The sequence below is a fragment of the Gymnoscopelus microlampas genome (genome assembly GCF_963454915.1).
Source record: "Gymnoscopelus microlampas genome assembly, chromosome: 24".
Lineage (NCBI taxonomy): Eukaryota > Metazoa > Chordata > Actinopteri > Myctophiformes > Myctophidae > Gymnoscopelus > Gymnoscopelus microlampas.
In genome coordinates this window covers 29564785-29582157 of record NC_139961.1, presented here as the reverse complement: position 1 = coordinate 29582157, position 17373 = coordinate 29564785, and the positions used below count along the sequence as shown (strand labels likewise).

Below are 17373 nucleotides of genomic sequence, written 5' to 3'. Positions count from 1 at the left end.
GCACTTTAAACCGCATCAGCTATTTGAAAATGGCAGATCTAGAAGCTCACAACGCGTCACAATGCGACACGTTGCCGTTGTGAGCTTGTAAATAGGCTATTTTCAAAAAACATGCGGAATATTTGGAATAAACTTCACAAATGCTCCCTGGTGGCCGTGGCACAACACATTTTCATGAAAACATTTGAGAACCACTAGTTTAAAAAAAAAAAAGCCTAAATAAGCAACTACACGTTAGAAACAAGCCAAAAAAAACAACAACTACCGGTTACCAATTTTTACAAGCAACTTTACAGAAAAACAAGACCAAAGTCGCTTATAATAAGCTGACATGGCAACACGGTCTTCTGCCAGCTGGCCCAAATACACACATGGGGTACGTTTTTTGCCTTTATAAGTTCATTGTAAGGACTTTCAAATTCATGAATGTTATCCTGTCAAGACCAATTATTATAAGATTGATATTGACACACTTTGTTATTTTTGTGGAAATGTTGAGGAAACACTGTCTCATTTATTTTGGGATTGTACTTACTGTCATGTATTTTGGATTGATCTTAATAATTTCATAAATTCCAAAATTGTCTTTCTTTATTTTATTTTTCCAGTATTGTAACTGCATTTTGTCCTGTTATTTGTAATTGTAATGTTGATATTTTGACAATTAAAAAAAAAAAGTTTATTGTAAGACACACCAGTGGTGGAAAAAGTACTCATATATATGTTTTACTTAACTTAAGTAAAAGTTTCAATACTGCAATTGTAATCTAAGTAATGTAAAGTATACATGATGTGAGGATGCACAGTACATCATTATCAGACTTAATTTGATCCTTCAACTTCTTGTTTATGCCCCAAAATGACTGGATATACAGGTTTTGTAGCAGAGATACATTCAGGTAAAATAAGTACCCTATGTCATACAATTGTTTACTTTCCCTGACGTGTTTGGTTAGCTTTACATTTACAACAGCACTTTCGCTCCACCACCTCAATGTACCCCCCCAGTTGAGAGAGAGAAAACACACTATAACAAAAATAAAACACTGACTTTATCAAAGAACATGGTGATGTGTTGTGCTCGTGTAACAAAACAATTTATATTAAAATAAATATTCCATATCCACCGAAACAGCGATTTCCAATCACAGTGAACTGTGGTCAAGTGAGTTTGGATGTTTGGTTAGCATTACATTCGCAACAGCACTTTCGCTCTACCACCTCAACCCCAGTTTAGAGTGGAAAAAAACCTATAAAAAATAAAACCTGGACTCTATAAAATAACATGTTGAAGTGTCGTGCTCATGTAACCAAATAATGTTTTTAAAAATACATATTATTATTATTCTAAACGTGATGAAACAGCGATTTCCAATCACAGTGAACTGTGGTCAAGTGGAGTTTGGATGTTTTGTTTACTAGGCTTATTGCTTCGTTTAAAGGTAAGGCTATTCCTCTGATCGCATACAAATGTAGATTTTCGACTACTGGGGAACTGGTAAACCTGTTCTTTGTGCTAGATCGGTGGTTTTCAACCCTTTTCATATCAAGGTCCATTATTTATTCGGCATTTGAGCCACGGATTCATCACCATTTGATGAGATTTAGACTCTCCCCAAGACTTTGAATTATGTATTGAATGTGGTACCATAGGAGAGAGATATTCAGGCAAACGTTGATCAAAATAACAATCCTTTAATTAAGTAATGCAGATGTTTAACCATTATTAAACTTTGGAGAGCGTAAAATAATGGTTTCATTCTACACTCTGAAGAGTTAAAGATCTCTAAGGGATTTGGTTTCCAACTCTCCATCATTTTGCTGGGGACCACCTTGAAGGAACCCCCTCAAGGACCACTGGTGGTCCCCTGCTGCATGGTTGCAACCACTGTGCTATATGAACGATCAACTTCTTTTTAGGTTGAGAGCTTTTTATAGGGATATTTGCATTGAAGCTAATGGGCTTATAGCTGGGTGCATTGCATTGTTTATCCTGGTACATTTTGGATGTCTATGTTTGGAACGATAAAGGCTTGGCTGTGTAATTACATTTTTCAAAAAATCAAAAATGAATACATCGATTGCAGGATTAATAGATTTCCAAGAATGCAATGCACTGCAGATCTCCAACAAAGCCTGAAAAATGTCCAGCTCATTCATTGGTTCTCAAAGTGGGGTCCGGGGACCCCCAGGGGTCCTTGAGGGAGTTCCAGGGGGTCCCCAGCTAAATGATAGATTATAGGCACCAAATGGACCCTTATGGGTCTGTAACTCTCATAGTTAAATCTCATAGTTAAATTGACATAGATTTTACGATATAAATTGCGGTCCAATTGATAGAAATGCCATTAAATGGGGGTCTGTAGCCCTAATCCATGTCAAACGGGGGGTCCTTGAAATGAAAATGGTTGAGAATCACTGCTAGAGCCGTAAAAAATCTTCTCTTATGGGGGTCCCTGGCATATCTTTTGAAATGGGGGTCCGCAGGCTAATAAGTGTCAATTTGGGGGTCCTTCACATGAAAAAGTTTGAGAACCACTGAGTTAGCTCATTTGAAAGTTTTCCCTAGTGGTGGCGCTAGAGGACTGGCCGCCACAATCTTGGTTTCTGACCATCGTTTGAGCATCGTTTGCTCACTTGTGGTGGAAAGTATAGCCATTTTTTTTACTTAAGTAAAAGTATCAATACTGCAATGTAGAAATACTCTGTTACAAGTGAAAGTCCGTAATTCAAAATGTTCTTAAGTAAACGTACAAACGCATTGGTATCAAAATGTACTAAAGTACCAAAAGTAGAAAGTACTAAGTTTTCAAATGTATAAAAATCTGTTGAAAATATCAGATCTACAAGCTCAAAATTGCATTGTGAGCTTGCCTTGTAGATCTGCTATTTTCAAATGGCCAAAATGTATATATGGCTGAAGTGGTTAATGTATGTTTTGTAATAATAATCAAAATCTACAAAGTAACTAGTAACTAAACAACTATAATTGTAGTGGAGTAAAAGTACAATATTTGCCTCTGAGATGTAGTGGAGTAGAATTAAAAGTACTGAGTAAATGTACTTTTACCACTGCCAAAATCTCGGTTTCTGAGCATCAGTGTGCTCACCTATGTTCTCCTCACTATTATGATGTCTCCTCAAAAACTTTGGTCGTAACATTACATACATACAATACTTTCACCTAGAAACCCCATTCAACATGTTTTAAATGGACACACATGCTTGAACCTTTTTACTTTGAAATGTTTTGTCATTTTTTAGATATTTAACTTTTAAAACTTAGGTGATACATTTTTGACACCTCCCTATTCCTTCATACTTTCACCTAGAAACTCGATTCACAATTAAAACTTTAACTTTACTGTGTGGCTATGCATGCTTGAGATGTTTTACTTTGGAATGTTTTATAGTTTTTAAAATAGTTAACTGTAAGCGCCCAATGCAAAGTCAATGGCAATTTCAACCATTTTCTTTTCACCTGTTTGCAGGCATGTTACTTCAACATGCTTTAACGTACATACTCTATTTCAACTTAAAAATGTTGAGCTTTGAGCTATGGACTTGAATCACTGTGATCATATTTTACACTGCTACTAAGTGGATGGTGATTGGTGACTGGGGCGGTACATAGGCAGCTTACAGAGTGTAAGATATCTGTAACAGAAGTTTCCTGTCTGACTGTCCTGTAGTCATGGCGATACCTATAGCTATTCTGGACTGTGACCTGCTGCTCCATGGACGAGGACACAAGACTCTGGACCGCTTCGACCTGGACTCTGTCTCCGATCACTTCCTCCTCACCACGTTCGGCTTCCCAAGGGAATTCATACTGTATCTGGTGGAGTTACTCCGAGAGGTGAGTTTATTCTGTTTAGACTCTGTTCTCCTGACTGTGAAGAGTTCATGCTCTATCGCTGAATAGTGTGAGCTGTAGTGTTGGGTAAATGATTGTGTTCCGTTTCTGTATTTGACCCCCATGCTGTCAAATACTAGAGAACAAGTCAAGACTGTCCCATGATCTCTTCCTATTAACTCTTCACACGGAATTCATACTTTATCTGTTGGAATTATGTAGACATCGGTGAGCATCATTGTGCGTTTGTGTTTTCTTTTCACACTTTACGGAGAGAGCAAGAATATGGGAGTTTTGTTGATTTACAGCACATCTGCTGCCCTGTTCATACACTACATTACAAATGACATTACCGCCAAGCCCAATCGCTGTGTGTGCGCGTGTGTGTGTCAGGTTCTGTGCAGGCGTACCCAGCGGTCTAGGGCCATCAGTCCTGAGGTTCAGGTGTTAGCCGCGCTGGGTTTCTATACCTCCGGCTCCTTCCAGACCTCTATGGGAGACGCCATCGGGATCAGCCAAGCATCCATGTCCAGATGTGTGACCAATGTCACCAGAGCGCTGGTGGAGAAAGCTCCGGAATTCATTACACTTACCAGGTAAGCAACAGTAAAGAAAGATGAACCCCTGTTATTATCACTACTATTACCAATGCCACACACTTTTACAATTACTACCATTGCTATAATAATAATAATAATAATAACAATTATTATTATTATTATAGTTATCATTATTAATAGTTTTTATTTTCTCCCATCAGGGACCCTAGCAGCCGAGATCAGTCTATAGAAGAGTTTCAGAGAGTGGCAGAGGTGCCAGGGGTCCTTGGAGTGCTGGACTGTGTTCAGGTATGTCATATAATGTAATGCAATTAATATAATATATAATATGTTATGTTATTATATATATGATGCACTATAATAGGATAGAATAGAACAGAATATATAATGTTCTTTCTTGTCCTGGGAGGGAGCCATTACTGCGTCTAATTGCGTCGGTTTCTCTCTTTTCCCCTCTCCCCCATGTCTGTACCCACTCCCTCTCTCTCCATCTCTCTCACATATAGTCCAAGTCACTTTTCAGGATTCAAATTCGAAAGTAGCAGATCTACAAGTTCAAAACATGTCGCTTTGCGCCACGTTTATAGCTTGTAGATCTGCTACTTTTGATACTTTTGTGTGACGCTGCCGTATGATCAAGTAGGGCGTTCATTTATGAAAAAAACACAAAATGTTAAAATATGGAGATGAGAGGTTTCTGCCCAACAGCGACTGATTTTATTTGATTTTATTAGACGTCATACAGGAAAAACACGTTGCATCATGTTCATCGGAGAAACGTCAAGGATACAAACACAAGAAAGTCGTGCAACTTATTTCCATCGTGGTCGACCTTGCGACAATATCCTCATCCTCGGCATCCTCTGTCCTCTCTGTTACCAGGTGGCCATCAAAGCTCCCAACAGCGAGGACTCGTCGTACGTCAACAAAAAGGGTTTCCATTCCATCGGCTGTCAGCTGGTGTGTGACGCCAGGGGACTGCTGCTCAGTGCTGAGACCCACTGGCCCGGTGGGCTCAAGGACACAGAGATCCTGGAACGCTCTCAAGTCTACAAAACACTGCAGGGAGCGGAGGAAGGCTGGCTACTGGGTGAGTCACGGATTACGCAGAAAGAAGAGTAGGGATATTATGGAGAAGAGTCAAGCAAGGTTATAATAGTTTTGGATTTTTCATTTTAGTTTAGTTTTAGTTCGGTTTGAACATTGTTTTTCTAATTCAGTTAGTTTTAATTAGTTTTTAGAGCGGATTTGCTCGTTTTTTATTAGTTTTTATTTCTGCAAAGGCTAATAGTTTCAGTTTAGTTATTTTTTGTTTTTTATTATCTTTAGTGTTATTTTTATTTTATTTTATAATAACTTTGGGTTATTTGTCAGGTGCAGGATTGAAAAGTTAAGTATTGTGAAATAAACCAAAGATAGTATTTAAAAATGTATTCAGTTACAGATGAACCATCCACAAACGAAAACTACAAGGGCATTTTGTCTATAATTTCAGTTCGTATTAGTTAGTTTTGTAAACACACAATACAGTTTAGTTAGTTATGGTTTATTTTTTATTGTAGTTTCTATTTTGTTCAGTTAACGAAAATGTTTTCTCAACTTTAGTGTCATTTTTTTCGTTAGTTTTCGTTAACTATAATAACCTTGGTGTCAAACACAAACAGCGGGGATCCAAAATCGTTTCTAAAAGAGATTTCTCCGAATCCTTCATTTAGGTGACCTTCGCTACCCTCTCAAAAAGTGGCTGATGACTCCAGTCACCTGCCCAGAGTCCCCAGCGGAGGTCCAGTACAACCTCGCTCATTCCGCCACGCATGAGATAGTGGACAGAACATTCCGGGCCATCCAGACGAGATTCAGATGTCTGGACAGCTCCAAAGGATACCTGCAGGTGCACTATTCTGTCCTATTCTATCCAAGTGTCTTCTTTTATTCTGTTTGCCATTCGGTTCCATGAACTACTTTAACCATGATTTTATACTTTGGATATTCAAAAATAGCAGATATACAAGCTTATAGCGTGGCACTGAGTGCCGTGCTATGAACTTGTAGATCTGCTATTTTTGAAAAATCATGAAAATTCTTTTAATATAATGTTCTTTAAGCGAACATTTGTTACTCAAATATTTGCTTCTGGGGGTACCTGGAACTAAATATTTTGAGATGGGGGTCCGCGGCCAAATACATATAATTCTGGGGATCCTTGAGATGACAACGTTTGAGAACCACTGATATTATTGCAAGTGTTTCAGAAAACTGATAGGATTTAGAAGATGGGTTAATGGGTTAATTACACAAGGATTATGGAACCTCTCCATAATCCTTCCAGTCCGCCTTCATCAGACCTCATGTTACCACTGCTTTAAGTGTTCACCATGACCTTCTCCATCTCCAGTATTCCCCAGAAAAGAGCTCAGCCATCCTGCTGGCATGCTGTGTCCTCCACAACGCCTCCCTACAGTCCGGACTGGACGCCTGGACCCTGGAGAGGACAGACCCCCTGGAACAACCCGACACATTGGAGCAGCGTCCTGAAGACAGGGACCCAGAGGCCGAGGACAGACGGAAGGAGCTCATATTGAATCACTTCAGCTGAACCTCCTACCTGGTATTGCCAAGCCTGCAATACGTCTATAATGTTGTGTGTCACTGTGATGTTAACAAATTCAATGCGGGAAAACGTCTCTTGTCATTTTAGATTTCTTTGGCTATTCAAAAACAGCAGATAAACAAGCTACATGAGCTTGTAGATCTGCAGTTTTTGAAAAATCGTGAACATTCAACGCAATTTGGCAGATTCTACAAATGTCTTCTCATCCTAACAGTTGTTTGAAAAACCTTATGTCGCAATATCAGTGTTTCGCGTAAAACTAACCCCCAAAATGATATGTATTTGGCTGTGGACCCCCATCTCAAAATATTTAGTTCCAGGGACCCCATTTTCTCAATTTAAAAAACAAAAATAGCAGATCTACAAGCTCGTAGCGCGGCACTCGGTGCAGCACTATGAGCTTGTAGATCTGCTATTTTTGAATAGCCCAAAGTATAAAATAATGGTTATAGATAAAAATCCAAAATGACACAGTATACGCGTTCCCGGATTGAATGGGTTAATATTAAGGCCGGATCAGATTTGCCAGGTGCGTCAGAGACTCACCCATCACCAAAAAGGTTTCGGGTTCAATCCCCCATAGCAGTCAAGACACCATGTGTTCTGTCAAAGTGCAGTTGAGCAAGGAGTACACATTGATTCCTACCCGGTGGTCACTCGTTGTAAGTAGCTCTGAATAAGCAGCCAAAGAATTGCATTTTGTCACATGTGTCCGCAGTATGTGCACAGCAGGAGGGGGATGTAGAACGTACATTTTGGAAAACCGACAGAGAGCCGCACACCAAGCCACTGAACTGAAATCTGGATGTAAACATTGCAGCCATGTGAACATTGAAATCTACCAATTTATTTACTTACCAGTTGTTGAGGGAAGAAGCCCTTTCAATATACTGATGATAGGACTGGTGTTAAGCAACGTTCTGCATATTGTAACTTTAATGGAAACAAAGCTTTTTTTCTTTTGTTTTTTGTAAAGTTCCATAGGAACTTAATCAGTGCAAAGTTTCCCTTCATTAAAGTTTTTTTTGTGATGCCTTAACATGAGTGTACATATTTATGTATCCCATTAAAACAGGAAAAGCATCTGTCATTTTAGGCTTTTGCGTGGGCTATTCAAAAATAGCAGATATACAAGCTCACAGCGCGTCACTTCATGCCCCGCTGCAAGCTTGTACATCTGCCATTTTTGAAAAAATAAATAAAATCTGTGTGAGAACTTCTGATTTAGAAGGCATTTGTAGAAACGGGATATGCCAGTAAAGGGGTGTGTGTGTTTGAGAGAGAGGGTGCATCCACACATGAGATACAAGTTGACGCTAGTTGTTGCAAGCCCTTGTTCCGGTTCCGGCCATTTCTGGCTGTTAATCAATGAAAAGCGGAACCCGGATATGCGCTTCAGACGCACATCGGGACAGTCTTTCAGTTTTTTCCTATAACATGGGAGTGGATGGGACTTCCGATGACTTGTATCTCATGTGTGGATGCACCCAGAGAGAGAGAGAGAGGGAGAGAGAGAGAGTATTAGCAAGAGAGATGATGTGTGTGGTGAGAGAGAGCACGTGTTGTATATCATTCTCACCATCCATATACTCTATGCGGTTCAGTAACTAGCCTGGCATATTAAAGATGGAACACAAACACAATGTTGCTGATGCAGTTTTTAATATTTTGCTCGGTTCTACTCTACTTGACTAGACTACGATACATAGGGATATATGCAGAAACATGCAGGACTCTTTGTACAACATAGATCTGGTCTGCAACATGGACCAATACGTTTCAAAACAGTCAGAACAGCTGGAGGCTTCACAGATGTTATGAAGAAATAGTTTGGAGCAGGGGTGGGAAACATTCTCTTTTTGAACAGTAGATCAGATTGGGAGGTGATCATTTGAGATTTAAAAAAAAAGACTTAACAATTATTTGATGTGCATAAAACATTTCTCCACACATAGTCTGAATTTATCTTGCCTATATTATTCATATTACATTTTTCATTCTTTGTTAGGTTTTATTATTACATTGACTCTATCCTATCATTCTAATTAAGTGCCTACTCTGGTTGTACATACGACCAGTGGTAGGTTTCACTGGCTGCCACTGGGTGATCATGCCATCCTTGGAAAATGGCCAAGTGATCACGTCCTCAAAAAGGTTGCCCACCCCTGATCTGGAGCATCAGAAAAAAAAAACTGGTGACACAAATCAACTGCTCCTCACCGAGGTTTTATGTTAAACCGTTTTGAAATGGTACGTAGCCATTCTTGCGGCCAGGGTCGCTTTACAGTTGGACGGAGCAACCCTCCTACCTTGCTCCCTCCCTCCTCTTTCTCTCCATCGCTCCCTTCCTCCTTCCCTTTCCTCCCACCCCTCATCTCTTGTCTCCTTCCTAACCCGACCCCCCCCCCCCCGCCCTCCCTCCCCTCCCCTCTTTGCCCAGTGGATCCACAGGTTAACAGTTGTGAATGCATCACATTACAAAAACAATGCCCTTATTTACACAATTGCAAGTTACACTGGTCATCATTTATGTACACTAAGCCGCCAAGACAGCTGCAACGAAAATGTAAAGGAAAAGAAAAAAGAACATTTGTAAGGAATATTTTCATGCAGTGGGCTGAATGGCCACTAGCTTTTGACGAGAGCTGTGATGTAAAGCTGATGTCAAGCTGAAATTGCGAATTGATGGCTTCTGCTTTTACTACAGATAACCTTAAACGATTTGTAAACATTTCATGTTTCAATAAAAGATCAAGATGTGATTTTCTTTTGAGCATTCTGTTTCCAGATGGAAGAGAAGTCAGATTTGCCCAGAAGACATCAGAGGAATCTGACAAATGATCAATTAAAAAGAACAGTGGATTGTTTATCTACAGGAATGCTTTTGATGTTTAGAATTGGAGGCACCTGTCTCGTGGTGGTGAAACATTTTCTACATTTGCCTGACAGCTGCCCCGAGAACAACTTTGTTTCAGTTGAAGTTTGAATGACAAATGTTTATGGAATAGTTTTGGTTACTTCTAATGCCAAAAAGAGATACTTTCTCCTACACATGACACAGGAGAAAAACAGAAAAGAAAAGAAAAAGCCTAAAATTGTAAAAAATAAAAAGTCAAGATATTCCTTTACATTCTGTGGAGAAAACAAAGTTTGGGGTGATCGGTGTTGATGGAATGGATTGGCCCCCCGATTGTCTTTATCAATATATACATACTTTCTACAGATAGGAAATTAGGAATAAATACATCATACACTGCTGTCGCATAAAACCTCACAATAGAAATAAAAAAAGGAGTTGAAGAACAGTCTATTGTATGGATGTGTTGATACATTTGAACATTTTAGCAAATGGGCTGCTTTGATGGGCAAATTCATTAAACACTCTAGATGAACTAGATGAAACATATTTTCTGTTTGACTAATGTTGATTGCGGTTTTGTAATTATATGGCTGCTTTTGAACAGGTCCTACGGTCAATATACTCAGTGCTTTAAGGTTCAATGCAGAAGTTTCATTCAACTAAATAAATAAGAATAATGACCTAATTTCTAGACCAGAATTGAGATTTTCCATATGTATCTTACACAGTACGTTTCAGATTACATGGTCAGCGCAACACTTTAGATGGTGGTCTACTTGCAGGAAAAAGGAGGTTTGAGTGAGTTTTTCAAGCGACAGCAGTCAGACAGACACTGTATTACAGTCACAAGCAGATCACGTAGTAAACATTTAGGACAGTGGTTCTCAACCTGTGGGTCGGGACCCCCATGGGGGTCCCCACATGATTTTTTTGGGGGGGTCCCCAGATGACAGTAAAGTGACAATTGAAGGACTTTTAAGACCTTTTTAAAACAAAAATAAATCAAAAGTAATGAACAAACTATACTGTAAAAAACGGTCAAACATTGGCCAAATTGTCAAATAATATAAGAGGGTAAATTTATGAAAAAAGCTGATCTAAAAGCTCCCAACGCCTCGCAACACGAGGCGTTGAGAGCTTGTAGATCTGCTATTTTCACAATATTAATCTGTGGAACCGAGTCAAACAAAATGTAATACCTCGACTCCTACATTCCAAGTGCTTATCAGGATGATTATGTTGGGGGGTCGCGGCCTGAAAAGGTTGAGAACCAATGATTTAGGATGCTATGTGATGCCTAATTTATGCTTCATCGCACGATGGTGTCGCACTCTGAAAATAGCACATGTAAAAGCTCACAATGTGTCGCATCTACAGTGCGTTACAGAGCTTGTAGAGCGGCTATTGTCAGCGCACTATTGTCGTGAGAAGAAGTATGAATTAGGCTTAAGACTTCAGCACATTGGCACGTAGCGACACTATGCCAAACTGTGAAAAGTTGCATCGCCGTGTTTTTTTTTAATCGGCTGTGTAAAAAGTTTACATCATCCAAAAAAAAAAAAAAAAAAAAAAACTAAAGCTTCAGTATCTTTCTTTTTTTTTGCATAAATAAATATGCTCTTTTTGATGCTCAGAATATATTATAGTAGTTTCAGTTGCACATTTTGTTTTGTTTTTCCACTTAAGAGAATTGAATTTATAAAAATAAACCAAGAAAAACAAAATAAAAAGACAATTAAAACAACTTAACGCACAAACAAGTTAAAAGTCTTTTCTTTTTTTTTGGTTGCATAAAATAAATATGCTCTTTTTTGTGGATGCTCAGAATATATTATATTACATATATATGATTTTAGATTCAATAAAAAATACCTATATACCAGGCTTTCCCAACCTTGGTATGTGGTCTCCTGGTATGGAAACAGGGCCCCTAAAAATAACTGTGACAAAGTAAAGCACACAGCAGCGTTGGCTGGTAACTGTATCTGTACCCGGATTACAAAAATAAAAACTGTACCCGGACTACAAAAATAAAAACTGTGATCGTTCCAGTGTACAGTATACAGTTGCTTTTTCAAACGTGTGTGTGTATTCTGGTTACTGGATTGAGGCAGGTAGAAGGCACTTAGGGACCAGGTGGTTTTTGAAATATTTCTTTTCCTTTTAAAATGCAGACCTTGTGGCAAAACTCCTTGTGGCAAAACCCCTTTGACGCTGAAGTGTGGGGTCAGGTGGAGAAACAACAGCCGCAGTGCAGAATACAGGACATGTCCACAGGATATGGCACTCTACGGGAGGCCTGTAGGGTCCCTTGTCTTGTCTTTAAGGAGCGGGGGTTCCAGTACTTGTGTTTGGTGAGAGCAGGCGATCATCCTGGGGAGGTTGAGTTTCGTCTCTCATATTTTGGTCCGGTTGAAAGTGGTGGCGGTGTTTGTTGGTGGAGGTGATGAAGTTGGGGAGACCACATGTCCTCTGGGTTGAGGAGTCGGGAGGTTTTTGTGGGTCTTTAGGGGTCAAAGGAGAGAGGTGGTTGGTCATTGGAGGAGGAGGAGGAGGAGGAGGGGGGACCGGGATGTCTGTCAGAGATACTCTGTCGCTCCTTCTGGTAGCGTTTCTCTACGGAGACGGAGAGAAGACGGACAAACTGTCAGTGGAACAGATACATGTCGAGATATAGAAAGACGAGAGAGAGAGAGAGAGTGTGTGTGTGTGTGTGTGTGTGTGTGTGTGTGTGTGTGTGTGTGTGTGTGTGTGTGTGTGTGTGTGTGCGCGTGTGCGTGTGCGTGTGCGTATGCATGCATACCTCTTGTGGTATTCAGGACCAGTGGTTTGGTTTTCATGGGCATCGCCCATGTAGCGGCTGCTCTGGATGTGGGAGTGGCCTGATGATTGGGAGCCCTCCCCCTCTGATGTCACAAAACTCTCCTCCAATGGCGAGCCTTCGTCGTAGAAGAGCAGGCTTCGGGAACGGACTATACAATACACACAAACACAGACGCTTTGTTATTAACCGTAAAGCAAGGGTCCATCGGTGACTGACTACTGTGTCTCTTTCTAGTTTATTGCATTTTGATTTGTTTTATTGTGACTCGTTGCTGTATTTTGGTTATGCCCAGTTTTTGTCTGTTTAGTTTATTTAGGTAAGATTTTATTATAAGCCACTAGAAGCTTAAAAAGAAATCTCACCAACACAATTTGTGTCAATTGGTATTTTGCCATTTTCCTGTTTATTAATAGAGTGCTACAGCTTGTAATCCTAAAACCTGGAAGTGACTTTGCAAAGGGTTCTCCATGACTTTTACAAAGCTTTTTAAGCACTGCTGAAAATAAGGTCTGTAACTAACATGAGTTTCACTTTTGTTAATAAATTACACCCGTTAATAATATTTCAACCTTGACTTTTGAAGCTACAGTAGGTGTGATTCTTTTACTTAATTGTGTGAGTGGTTCAAAGTGGTTCAAAAGTGCAATTGATTTGTGAAGATTACCTATCTCTGAACAAAACATGTGAAATTCAGAAGCCTCTGTTTATTGCAGCCTCTGTTTATTTTCTGAAACCTATCCAAAACCCAGTGTAACACTATTGGAAATCTGCTGTGGGAACCCACGGCGGAAGGCACATCCAGATCGCCCTACAAAAAGATATCATCCCTGTAAAGTAGCACTCTATTGAACAAATGAACACACAAAGATGACACAGGACTCCAGGATGACAACTGGGACCAGTGCAATGCAAAGAGGACATCATCCACTTTCATCCTTGCAGATGGAAGGCATTGTAATGTCACTGATTGATACTTTCTTGTGCGATAGTTTCGTTCATCTAAAGAAGATACAAGGACGCATTGTGTTGCAACTCATTGTGAGCTTGTTGATCAGCTATTTTCGATTTCGATTGATGACTGTTGTACAACAACAACATCAGCAATCTTTTCAAGTTTGCCTGTCTGAACTGAAGTCTCTCAATATGCTTATGATACAGCGGTTTACTATAGCAAATAACCACAACTGAGCAAAACAGATGTTGATCTGTTGCCTGCAGTGTTGATGGCATGAGTTGGGAGTTTCTAGACCTACCCTGACTGGTGGTGTAGTGGTCCGCCGAGGGCAGAGGGGAAGAAGGAGAGGAGGGAGAGGAGAGAGGGGAAGACGAGGATGAAGAGGACTGAGAGAGGAAGGACAGGTGAGGAAGGCAGGAGGGGGAGAAGGATCCCAGCACCAGAACAAAACACAGCGCCACCATCTGCACAAAGACAGGCACAGCACACTGTCACCATACTGCTAATGCTGAGAAGAATTATAATTATACTAATGTCATTATTAGTAACAATAATAATGATAGTGACACGTTTGCATTATTGCAGTTTATGTCTCTGCCTTGCCCGTGTTTGATGACCATGGCCTTGTGTGCGTGCGTGCGTGCGTGCGTGCGTGCGTGTTTACCATAAGGCAGGTTCCGGTCTGGGTCGAGACCATCTTGCAGGACCGTGGAACGACCTTCCCTGAAACCAATAACTGAAGCTTCTGAAGCTGTTGTAAAAGAGACCTGTAGACACAAACAGAGAGAGAGAGAGAGAGAGAGAGAGAGAGATGAAGTGTTTTTGTTTCTCTGCATTTCCAGATCAATTACAATTTACACTTTAGGCATTCGGCAGCCGCTCTCATCCAGGGCGATGGCTTTGGCACTTCTAAACGCTGCTCATTAGAAACCGATGTTAGCGTAAAGCTAGCATAGCGCTACGTCTTTGGTGTCACTGAGGAATGGCAACAATGCAGCGCTGGCTTTGAGGACCGAGCTGCAATATGGACCGGTTCAGTTCAGTTCAGTTCAGTTGCAGTTCAGTTTTCAGACAAAAAGAGCAGACTAGGACAGGGAAATTACATAATGCAGAGTCCCCTGTGTGTGTGTGTGTGTGTGTGTGTGTGTGTGTGTGTGTGCGTGCGTGTGTGCGCGTGCGTGCGTGCGTGCGCGCGTGCGTGCGTGCGTGTGTGTGCATCCTGCCTCCTCCACACCCACCACTAAATACAGTATACTCTGAATGTATATAGCCATCTTAAACCACAAAAACACACATGCAAGCACACACACTCTCTCTCTCTCTCTCTCTCTCTCTCTCTCTCTCTCTCTCTCTCACTCTCACTGGTGTGTGGAAAGAATGCTCTCTCCTCTCTCATATGGGTTTTGTTCTTGATAATCACTAGGCTATGTGCCATTATGGGATTTACACATCTGGACCCAGTCCACTATTGTACACACTGAGGGAGCTCTGCAGGGGTCTGGCAGGGTTCCCATGCCACTCCGTGCACACACGCACGTGTGCGCACACGCACACACACACACACACACACACACACACACACACACACACACACACACACACACACACACACACACACACACACACACACACACACACGCACACACAGTTCACAGAGTTCAAGAGAAACTTATATGGTATCAGTAGCATAGCACACATTCACAAGGATAAATTAATTTTATATGATACATTTAACCACATGTTTGCCCAAAATAGGGACAACAGGATTAAAGCTGGTTTAAGCAGAGAAGAGTACTTTAGGGTACAGAATCCTGATCTGTATAGAATCAGAGTCTTATGGTGATATCAGCATAGAAGACGATCTGGAGAGCAGGGTTCCAGTAGTACAGTCTCATTGAGGATTAAAATAGTGTTCCGTTGAACACTGAGAAAGAATGGGTCTAATGGCATTAACAGTAAACGACAGTAGAACTGAGCTGAGTATTTATTACCAGAGAACGTGGAGAGCATGATTCTAATGGTGGTTCTCAACGTCCGGTCCGGGGACCACCAGGGGGTCCAAATGTACCCCTACGGGTCTGTAACTCTGAGTGTAAGAATGGAACCAAATAAATCTGTCCATTTGGTTCCGTTTGAGTTAAATCTGAGTTAAATTAACACTGAGGATTTTACAGTGTCGATTTGGGGTCCCAAAATGGTTCCATTTGTACATTTGCAGAGTTACAGACCCGTATGTGTCCATTTGGACCCCTGGTGGGCCCTGGCCAAGACATTGAGAAACAGTGGTGTTAACAATAGAGGTGAATGGAGGTTTCCAGTAGAATCTGGGGAGCAGGGTTCTAATGGTATCCAGAGACAGCTAAATGTTAAAGAAAGCCTATGGCCACTAGATGGAGACAGAGAGGTGGCAACAGCACAATGCTGTTTGAAGGACAGAAATGAGAATAGAAACATTGAAACGTTCTGCACTGATTCTGTTAATGAGTGGATCAGTCAGCTGGTTAACCACTTGAACCCTTGTGTCACTACTCTGTGCATGCCATAATAATAATAAGGTGAACATTCTGTGAAAATACCAGATCTACAAGCTCACAAAGTGTTGCAACGTGATGCGTTGGGATCTTGTAGATCTATTTCCGGCAAAGACATTTGGTGAAGGGGGAAAAACTACAAACCAAGTATAGAGCCCTGAGGGGACACCGGTCAAGGATGTATATACCCGTAGGTTTAAGGGGTTAAACTGTTCTAAAAGGATATTGGTAATCGTCTGGATACTGGGAACTACACTATACTATCACACACAGACGTGTGAGCGCGCACTCACACCTTCTGCACGTACTTGTAGAGTGAAACATATTTATTACCATTTATCATGATTCTTTTTTGTTGTTTTTGTATGCATACTTGACTCAGAGAGCCGCAGACGAATTCCAATGTGCTTGTTCACCTGTAGGCCTACCTGAGTCGATCGTGTTACATTACATGACATTAAAATATGTGCATACACACAACATCTGTTCAGTACTAGACAATACTCCTGTGTGGCGCACAGATATTCATTTAAATCACAAGGTAACCACCTTAACCCCATTATACTTTGTTGACCAGGTGTCCCCCAGGGCTTTATAATTGGCACATCCTTTTTTCCTCTAGTCTACACCAAATATCTTTGGCGCGTTGTGACGTGCTGTGAACTTTTACATCGTCTAATATAGCTGCACGGGGCGAGAGATAATCAGACTGTTCCTGCAGCCTCTTATATATACAAGGAAAACCAGGTGGGCCAGATCTCCACTGATGACACACTCCGCCCTCCAATCACTCTGGAACACAGACAACCTCGGGGTTGTCACATTCACCCATTATGATATGCCCACTGCCCAGAATAGGGACGCTGAGGTTCATGTGGTTAAAGATCTGAAAATGGCTTCAATGTATTCGTCCCCACAGTCCCACAAGAGTGGGGGTGGATGTGTAGTAGATGGCAGTCGGTCCGTGAAGCAGAGATTAGGACTGGAATAGACAGTAGGCAATTAGCCAGTCATTCATTAACCTCATAGACCCTTGCGTCTCTAAATTGAGCATGTCATTACAGGCAGAATTTAAAAAAAAACATTTCCACCCACCCCCCCCCAAAGAAAAGCATTATTCAAAAATAGCACAAAAAACAGATCTGTGTTTGAGTGTTAAAAGGATTGAGTGTGTGA

At 40.9% G+C, this 17373-nt stretch overlaps 2 protein-coding genes across 3 annotated transcripts in view; one reads left to right on the top strand and one right to left on the bottom strand.

Moving 5' to 3' along the window:
* The first annotated feature begins 1340 nt into the window (after nucleotides 1-1340).
* On the top strand, nucleotides 1341-7361 carry LOC311040864 (putative nuclease HARBI1). The gene is made up of 7 exons (XM_084051234.1): nucleotides 1341-1442; nucleotides 3693-3859; nucleotides 4250-4452; nucleotides 4617-4704; nucleotides 5299-5506; nucleotides 6132-6307; nucleotides 6812-7361. Exons 2-7 carry the CDS (start codon nucleotides 3695-3697, stop codon nucleotides 7010-7012), a joined length of 1041 nt encoding a protein of 346 aa, XP_083907360.1. The 5' UTR covers nucleotides 1341-1442; nucleotides 3693-3694; the 3' UTR covers nucleotides 7013-7361.
* Nucleotides 7362-8670: 1309 nt separating this feature from the next.
* Nucleotides 8671-17373, bottom strand: part of creb3l1 (cAMP responsive element binding protein 3-like 1) — a 49862-nt gene continuing 41159 nt past the window's right edge. Inside the window, exons 10-13 of one of the 2 annotated variants that reach the window (XM_084051630.1) lie at nucleotides 14331-14433; nucleotides 13965-14130; nucleotides 12691-12859; nucleotides 8671-12503 (exon numbers count right to left, since the gene is read on the bottom strand). In XM_084051630.1, the coding sequence (XP_083907756.1) occupies nucleotides 12467-12503; nucleotides 12691-12859; nucleotides 13965-14130; nucleotides 14331-14433 (475 nt within the window). In that variant the 3' untranslated portion in view covers nucleotides 8671-12466. The remainder of the gene's footprint in view (nucleotides 12504-12690; nucleotides 12860-13964; nucleotides 14131-14330; nucleotides 14434-17373) is intronic. The other variant, XR_014600352.1, reaches the window with a different exon arrangement.